Genomic DNA, 9512 nt, shown 5'->3' on the forward strand with positions numbered 1-9512 from the left:
TGCATAAAGTGCATCACTTTCTCTGCACTGGTTTGCTACGAATGCTGTTAAAATAATTTTAAAGGATGACACTTTGAAATAGATATCTCCGGTTCTGATATTGCAGAAAGACTCCTGACACACTACACTGAGAAATGTGTAATGTGAAATGTGTGGCGAAAAATGTGTATAAACGAATGCATTGTTTATAACAGGGCCTCTCAAACGCCCAAAATCTCACGCGTGCAAACTGAGGCGCAGAGATCCTGTGCACAGTGCATCGGTCCCACTCCGCTCGGCTCGGACCAACACTTCGTATCTGGATACTTGGCTAAGCTCGGCTGAACTCGGCTCGGATTTGGAACGCTACGGAGCAAGTGCGGCAGAGGGAGACAGGTGGAGCGGGCGAGACAGGCGTGGGCAAAGACAGAGACAGCGCCATTGCTCCAAATCGAGGAGTGGAGGTCATCACTCTGGTCAACCAAGAGAAGTCTTCTTTTGCACCGTGCACAGCGCAAGGCACTGGTGTATGCACCCTGAGAGGCCTTTGTTTATAATGAAACGACACACACTACGAGTCCCCGCTCACCTCGCGCTACGTAAATACAGTACATCCTTTGCATAGATCGCTAGCTCAAAGAATACTTCAAGACATACTCGGCCTATGTCAGGTTGTGAGTTTCACAAATAGGAAATGTCCTCTCAGTTTTAATTACTGCGTTGATGGGGTGAAAGTTCCTTTTGGGGATCATTGTAAGTACCTAGGTGTTAAAATAAGAAAAGACCCTCATTGGGGTAATCACATAAATATGATTGTTAATAAAGGGTACAGATGTCTGCACATAGTTATGAGGGTATTTAGGGGTTGTAGGAAGGATGTAAAGGAGAGGGCATATAAGTCTCTGGTAATACCCCAACTAGAGAATGGTTCGAGTGTATGGGACACTCAACAGGATTACTTGATTCAAGAACTGGAAATAATCCAAAGAAAAGCAGCTCGATTTGTTCTGGGTGATTTCCGACAAAATAGTAGCGTTACAAAAATGTTGCAGTTTTGGCTGGGAAAATTAGGGAGAAAGGAGACGATCTGCTCAATAAAATGGTATGTTTCGAGCTGTCAGAAGAGAGATGCCGTGGGAGGACATCAGTAGACGAATAAGTTTGAGTGGTGTCATTAAAAGGAGGAAATATCACAATATGAAGATAAAGTTGGAATTCAAGAGGACAAATTGGGGCAAATATTCGTTTATAGGAAGGGGAGTTAGGGATTGGAATAAATTACCAAGGGAAACGTTCAATAATTTTCCAATTTCTTTGCGATCATTTAAGAAAAGGTTAGGAAAACAACAGATAGCGAATCAGCCACCTGGGCGACTGCCCTAAGTGCAGATCAGTAGTGATTGATTGATGATGACGTAATAATAGGAAACAACCTGTTTGGCTATTATCTATGGTACGATCGCTAACTCTGTCGGAAACTTCTTTTGACATTTTAAATTGATTACTTAGTTACAACACAATGTCTTCTGATGTGATAGAATAGCTCATTTGAATAATTCGGTGCCATTCTTATTTGTGGGACATTGGATACGATAAAACTAAAAGTAAAAACTTAAAAGAAATCTGGAATCAGAAATCATTTCGATTTTAACAACAGCATGTATACTCAATATTAATTTTTATAACTTTACACATGAGGATGGTGCATGGTGTGGGTTACTGTAGTCACGTCCTAGTTCGTGAACCATGGGCAACGGCTGAGTGGCCTAGTAAGTGGTCCTGAGAGTCGGGATACCAGTTGCTATTGAATGGGAGTGGGAATCTCGGAAATATTCTGAGTCATGGCCCTCCTTGTGGTCAGGCGGCTAGGACTATACAATTCACCGGTGGTCCATAACCCATTAGAGGAGAGATCCTCACTTGGACTATGTGCAAGTAGGGTAGCATCCTGCTTCATGAATTTACCGAGCTCAGAACAGTTTAAGCAAGTCTCGGTCCTATGGGTTTAACGGAGTCCCACTCCCATTTGACAGGCGAGGGACTCCTTGGAAACAACTTGGCGAACGAAATGGAATTCGATGGGGAGCTATCAATATTAATGGGGCTTATGGAAGAAAGAAAGTAGAACTGAGTCAGCAAAGAGGATGCATCCTGATGTGCTAGGAGTAAGTTATATTCGGGTAAGAGGAGATAAAGAGGAAGAGATAGGAGATTATAAAGTGTACTTGACGGGTGTTAGAAAGGGAAGGGCAGAGTCTGGGGTAGGGCACATTATCAGGAATACCATTGCACGCAACATAGTTTCTGTTAGGCACGTAAATGAGCAAATGATGTGGGTAGATTTGGCAATTGGAGGAATTAGGACTAGAATTGTCTCCGTGTATTCACCATGTGAGGGTGCAGATGAGGATGAAGTTGACAAGTTTTATGAAGCATTGAGTGACATCGTGGTCAGGGTCAACACCAAGGATAGAATAGTGCTAATGGGTGACTTCATTGCGAGAGTTGGGAATAGAACTGAAGGATACGAAAGGGTGATTGTTAAATGTGGGGAAGATACGGAAGCTAAAGGGAATGGGAAGCGTTTGCTGGACTTCTGTGCTAGTATGTGTTTAGCAGTTATGAATACATTCTTCAAGCATAAGGCTATTCACCGCTACACATGGGAGGCTAGGGGTATCAGACCCATAATAGAATACATCTACACCAACTTCGAATTCACGAAATCTGTTAGAAATTTACAAGTTTTCCGGGGATTTTTCGATGATACAGGCCACTATCTGATCTGTAGTGGACTAAGTATCTCTAGTCTTAGGGTAGAGAAGGTGAAATCTGTCTGCAAACGATTAAGGGTAGAAAATCTCCAGGAAGAAGAAATTAGACAGAAATACGCGGATACAATTAGTGAGAAGTTTCGAACAGTAGACAGAAAGCAGGTTCAGGATATAGAAAAATGGGTGGCATACAGGGATGCTGTAGTAGAAACAGCGAGGGAATGCCTAGGAACAACTGTTTGTAAAGATGTGAAAAGACGAACATCTTGGTGAAATGATGAAGTGAGAAGAGCTTGTAAACGTAAAAAAGGCTTATCAGAAATGGCTCCAAACAAGGGCCGAGGCAGACAGGGATTTGTACGTAGATGAAAGAAACAGAGCGAAACAAATAGTTGTTGAATCCACAAAGAAGTCATGGGAAGATTTCGTAATAACCTGGAAAGCAGGAAAACCTTTCTGGGCAGTAATAAAGAATCTTAAGAAGGGAGGGGAAATGGAAATGAACAGTGTTTTGAGTCATTCCGGTGAACTCATAGTAGATTCCAGCGGATCACTGGAGTGGTGGAGGGTATATTTTGAACATCTTCTCAATGTAGAAGGAAATCATCCTGGTGGTGTTGTGAACAGCCACGCTCATGGGAAGGAGGAAAATGTTGATGACATTACGCTTGAGGGAGTGGAAAGGATGGTAAATAAACTCCATTGTCATAAAGCAGCAGGAAGAGATGAAATTAGACCTGAAATGGTGAAGTATAGTGGGAAGGCAGGGATGAAATGGCTTCACAGAGTAGTAAAATTAGCATGGAGTGTTGGTAAGGTACCTTCAGATTGGATAAAAGCAGTAATTACACCTAACTATAAGCAAGGGAACAGGAAGGATTGCAACAACTATCGAGGTATCTCATTGATTAGCATAGCAGGCAAAGTATTCACTGGCATCTTGGAAGGGAGGGTACGATCAGTCGTTGAGAGGAAGTTGGATAAAAGCCAGTGTGGTTTCAGACCACAGAGAGGCTGTCAGGATCAAATTTTCAGTATGCGCCAGGTAATTGAAAAATGATACGAGAGGAATTGGCAGTTGTGTTTATGTTTCGTAGATCTAGAGAACGCATATGACAGTTTACCGAGGGAAAAGATCTTTGCTATACTGGGGGACTATGGAATTAAAGGTAGATTACTAAAATCAATAAAAGGCATTTATGTTGACAATTGCGCTTCAGTGAGAATTGTTGGTAAAATGAATTCTTAGTTCAGGGTAATTTCAGGAGTTAAACAAGGCTGTAATCTTTCACCTTTGCTGTTCGTAGTTTACTTATATCATCTGCTGAAAGGTATAAAATGGCAGGGAGGGATTCAGTTAGGTGGAAATGTAGTAAGCAGTCTGGCCTATGCCGACGACTTGGTCTTAATGGCAGATTGTGCCGAAAGCCTGCAGTCTAATATCTTGCAAATTGAAAATAGGTGAAATGAGTTTGGTATGAAAATTAGCCTCTCGAAGACTAAATTGATGTCAGTAGGTAAGAAATTCAACAGAACTGAATGTCAGACTGGTGATACAAAGCTAGAACAGGTCGATAATTTCAAGTATTTAGGTTGTGTGTTCTCCCAGGATGGTAATATAGTAAATGAGATTGAATCAAGGTGTCGTAAAGCTAATGCAGTGAGCTCGCAGTTGCGATCAACAGTATTCTGTAAGAAAGAAGTCAGCTCCCAGATGAAACTATCTTTACATTGGTCTGTTTTCAGACCAACTTTGTTTTACGGGAGCGAAAGCTGGGTGGACTCAGGATATCTTATTCATAAGTTAGAAGTAACAGACATGAAAGTAGCAAGAATGATTGCTGTTACTTGCAGGAGGGAACAATGGGAGGAGTGTACTCGGAATGAGGAGATAAAGGCTAATTTAGGAATGAACTGTATGGATGAAGCTGTACGCTTCGGCTTCGGTGGTGGGGTTATGTGAGGCGAATGGAGGAGGATAGGTTACCTAGGAGAATAATGGACTCTTATGGTGCGTAAGAAAAGTAGAGGTAGACCAAGACGACGATGATTAGACTCAGTTTCTAACGATTTAAAGATAAGAGGTATAGAACTAAATGAGGCCACAACACTAGTTGCAAATCGGGGATTGTGGCGACGTTTAGTAACTCACAGACGTTTGCAAACTGAACGCTGAAAGGCATAACAGTCTATAATCATAATGTATGTATGTATGCACACGTGAGGACTAGTAGTATATAAGCAAAACGTATTTCAGTCGTTTGAACACGCGGGTTTAATATAAAAACAAAAACCATTAACTAGGTAAACACGTATGGTTTCTAACCTTGTATCCTCGATCACAGATTGATAACTAGTTTATGAAAGGAGGAGGACAATTTCCTTATCTTCTTCTTATTTACGTTCGAGGATTCTGAGTACTGGTGCTGTTACTTTATAAATGAGGTGTTGAGAAAGATACCCTATCTCCTTTGGCTAGGGGCTTTACGTCGCACCGACACAGATAGGTCTTATGGCGACGAGCCCTATCCCCTTGTATAATCATTTGACCTCAGTGTCATAGTCAATGAATGTGGTGAAACCGTCGTGAAAGATACCCCATTTCCTTCTCTAACAATCTGACCACATTGTAATAGACTCTGAAGGTGGTGAAAACACAACTGGAACAACACATTTCGCATTACACATTACTCGGCGTAGTGTGTGGACAGTTCTCTCTCTGCTCGCCCGCGCATGCCACATAACACATTACTCGGCGTAGTGTGTGGACAGTTCTCTCTCTGCTCGCCCGCGCATGCCACATAACACATTACTCGGCGTAGTGTGTGGACAGTTCTCTCTCTCCTCGCTCGGACATGCCACATAACACATTACTCGGCGTAGTGTGTGGACAGTTCTCTCTCTCCTCGCTCGGACATGCCACATTACACATTACTCGGCGTAGTGTGTGGACAGTTCTCTCTCTCCTCGCTCGGACATGCCACATTACACATTACTCGGCGTAGTGTGTGGACAGTTCTCTCTCTCCTCGCTCGGACATGCCACATTACACATTACTCGGCGTAGTGTGTGGACAGTTCTCTCTCTCCTCGCTCGGACATGCCACATTACACATTACTCGGCGTAGTGTGTGGACAGTTCTCTCTCTCTCCTCGCTCGGACATGCCACATTACACATTACTCGGCGTAGTGTGTGGACAGTTCTCTCTCTGCTCGCCCGCGCATGCCACATAACGCATTTCTTGGTGTAGTGTGTGACGGGCCTAAGAATATCTTAGCGATGTATGACTGAATTCAGTTTTTTAAATATAAGATCAGCTTTCTACTAGCCGATATAGGCAATATAAATCTTGATCGTTCTTTTTATGAAGCATGAAGCGTCAAGATTTTAAATTTTACTGCCTCGTTTCGCACGGTATAACAACAAGATCAACAAGATCATGTATAATATTCCGAACCCTGAAGACATAAACTAGCACGAAATGATTCTTTAAATACTCATATATTTTGCTTTAATATAACAGGGTAATCTCACCGGTGGAATTTTGGTTTAAATCCCGGTCACTCCATGTGTGATTTGTGCTGGACAAAGCGGAGGTGGGGCAGGTTTTCCTCCGGGTACTCCGGTTTTCTCTGTCATATTTCAGTCAGTCCAGCACCACACTCCATTATAATTTCATTTGTCAGTCAGAGGATTACGACAGGCTTCGGCAGCCGGCACAATTCCTATCCTTGCGGCTAGATGGGGGCTTCATTCATTCCATTCCTGACCCAGTTTAAACTGGAAACATGTCGTGGATTTTCATGACAGAGTAAGTTCTGTTACAAACTCATCGGGCCGTATTGGGTTCACGGTCCTCATACTCCTAACACATACTTCAGCGCCCAAGTCACGTGCTCGCTGGGGTTACAAGTAAAAGAGAAATATGATGGAAGTGTTTGCGGCAGCCTCAAGTGAAGACTGCTACATTGTGGACCATTGTGGCACTCCACAATACACGCGATTTCTGGGGGAGTGAGGGACACACCGGAAGCAAACGCGCCTCGTTCCATAAATACTAATAGCCAGAGTTCCTTTTCGTCAGTGTAGATGCCCGTTAAGGTTTACGAGCTATGACGCGCGTATAGTGTAGTAATATACATGGAGATTTCTCTGATACTGCAGTACTTTGGAATAGAGCAGCGACGGTGTTGGATATGCTATGAATCTTGATGATGGTACACAATATCGCGCGATATAAACGAGATCCTTTTCAGTTAGGGATTCCATATTCCATATTCATATTATGAAATTGTGATAACACAAGCTTTAAGTAACGTCTATTTTTATCATCGGGATAATTTTAAAAGTAGGACAAAAATGTAAATGTATTACCAGTTCAAATTTGGTCTTCTGAATATCATAATATGTTTGTTGGTTCCTCCTACAAACTAAGGGCTCATCAATAATATACACTTCTGATGCGTGAATTTGTATGACTTTGTATTAAGGTGGTATTTAAATATCAGAGAGTAACTGAAATTACTTAGAAGTGAGTACCGAGGAAGTTGATATGGTACTTAATTACCAATATACAAAGTTTGGGAATTTCGAGAAAGTACATATTTACAATAGCTGAATTATATTATCCCAGAACAATTAGGTTTCTTTAATATGTTTTACAAACCAAATCCATTCTATACAACATTTTTTATACACACATCTTCATTTTACCTTTCAGACTTCAGTCCCTAAGCCTCAGTGAATGAACAAGTAACCTCCTTAAATCCCTATTAGCACCTGGCAGCCCGATCTACTTGTACACCTCTAACCTCGAAATCATTAAAACCGAATCTATCCGTCGTGTCCTTGTCTCTCTCAGCTTCACTTACTGTCCTAGATAACCTATCCTCCTCCACCTGGCTCACATATCCTCATCAGCGAAGCCGTCAAAGTTCTTAATTGAAATGCAAGATATGAACAGGTAGTGAGTATATTGGGAGAAGATAACAAATTTCCAATTAGACCTTTCTCCGATAAAGCGACTGGGCTGCTTTGTTTCAGAACTGTAATTCTCTCAGACAAAGCCTTGTTAAGATTTAGATTTTTTATGCTGTTTCCTTCTTCATTTCCTTGCTTCATTTATGCAATCCGGGGCTTGCCTAACCATTTATTTTTGCAGTACATTTATCAATAATCAGTAGTAATTCTGTAATTCTCAAGTAATTACGACAATTTAATGCACAACTTTTAAATATTGAATTGACAGTTGTGGGATTTACTGCAGTTTCATTTGATGTAGTTCCATTCTTGAAGTGCATACACCATGTTTTTTGCAAAGTTTTAAAATTTTTGTGTAAATGAAACGTCGTAACCCTTTTAGTGCCCGGATATCCCAGCACGGGTTCGGCTCGTCAGGTGCAGGTCTTTCTATTTGACTCCCGTAGGCAACCTGCGCGTCGTGATGAGGATGAAATGATGATGAGGACGACACACACACCCAGCCTCCGTGCCATTGGAATTAAACAATTAAGGTTAAAATCCCCGACCCGGCCGGGAATCGAACCCGGGATCCTCTGAACCGAAGGCCAGTACGCTGACCGTTCAGCCAACGAGTCGGACACTTTTGTGTAGATTTCAATATACCTCACCCATCAGTCTGTTTACACGAAGTTATTTTGGCATTATTCACCGGAATTTCAACGTCCATGTGTGTGCACGGTAAAACTATGGTAATCGTATTCAAATCTGGCGTCAAGTACGTTCTTTAAAGTTGAAACCAAGTCTGTGTTTCGCTCACGGTTCTCTTCCTCGGCCACTCTGTGTTGTGCTTTGCTCTGTAGCTATTCGTTCGGTGCGAATTGTTTCTGTCTGCCGTATCTATGCCGATGCCTGCAGAGCGCTCCTGTGCCGTACCCAAGGGGTTATTGCATGTTTCCATTTTAGTGACCTTCCTTCACCTATTATTGGACATCATTTATGGAAAATGGTCAGAAAATTAACTCTGTTCTTTCTGGATATCAGCCCCTGGACTTGTACAATGTAGCATTACAGGCCATGCAGGATATGCCCCTTTTAATCTCCTTGTCATTTATTTTCCCTGTCTATTCCGTTTTATACTTCGGTATGTGGATGAGTCTTCAATTTGTGATTTCTCCTTCTCAGATGAAATCTGTCATTTTCCTTGTTCTAGTTTTTACTCAGTGTCTGTTCGTTCTTGATCCAATGTGCTATGCAATCTTCAACTATTTCCAATGTTCCAAGATTCTATCCTCATTCTTCCTGCAACAGATATTACCTATATTTCACTTCTGTCCTCCTCAAACCCGCACCATGTTCGTGAACGCTTTGTTTATAGGAGCAAATAAGTAAATAACTGCAAAATCACGATGAAATGTTCGCTAACGTTACGTTCCTTGTCATCTCATTGTAATTTGTATGTGTACGTGCACTGACTGAGCCAGAAGAATTTGTCTTTCTTTATACTTGATACAATTTCTCCGCATAACGGCGAGTGTTACGTGAAGAGTCATCCTCTATATCGTACACTTTATTGAGATATACACTATTTCCCATCGAAAGTGCTCTCCAGTGCAACCTAGCAACAGATATCCGAGGATTCTCGCTCGGCAGCACGTCTTGTATGCTGAGAAGTAGAATGGACCAGGCACGTGGTTTGGATACCAAATGGCTGTCGGCCAGCACAATTCAGAAATATCACAAACAATAATCATAAACGCATTGAGTGAAACGAAAATATATAACATAACCAGCTGCAG

General features: G+C 41.9%; 1 protein-coding gene across 1 annotated transcript; it reads left to right on the forward strand.

Annotated features, from left to right (window-relative positions):
* The first annotated feature begins 2123 nt into the window (after nucleotides 1–2123).
* On the forward strand, nucleotides 2124–9105 carry LOC137498539 (craniofacial development protein 2-like). Its single transcript, XM_068226190.1, has 2 exons — nucleotides 2124–2778; nucleotides 8927–9105. Exons 1-2 carry the CDS (start codon nucleotides 2124–2126, stop codon nucleotides 9103–9105), a joined length of 834 nt encoding a protein of 277 aa, XP_068082291.1.
* The last annotated feature ends 407 nt before the right edge of the window (nucleotides 9106–9512 follow it).

This window comes from Anabrus simplex, chromosome 1 (assembly GCF_040414725.1).
Source record: "Anabrus simplex isolate iqAnaSimp1 chromosome 1, ASM4041472v1, whole genome shotgun sequence".
Classification (NCBI taxonomy): domain Eukaryota; kingdom Metazoa; phylum Arthropoda; class Insecta; order Orthoptera; family Tettigoniidae; genus Anabrus; species Anabrus simplex.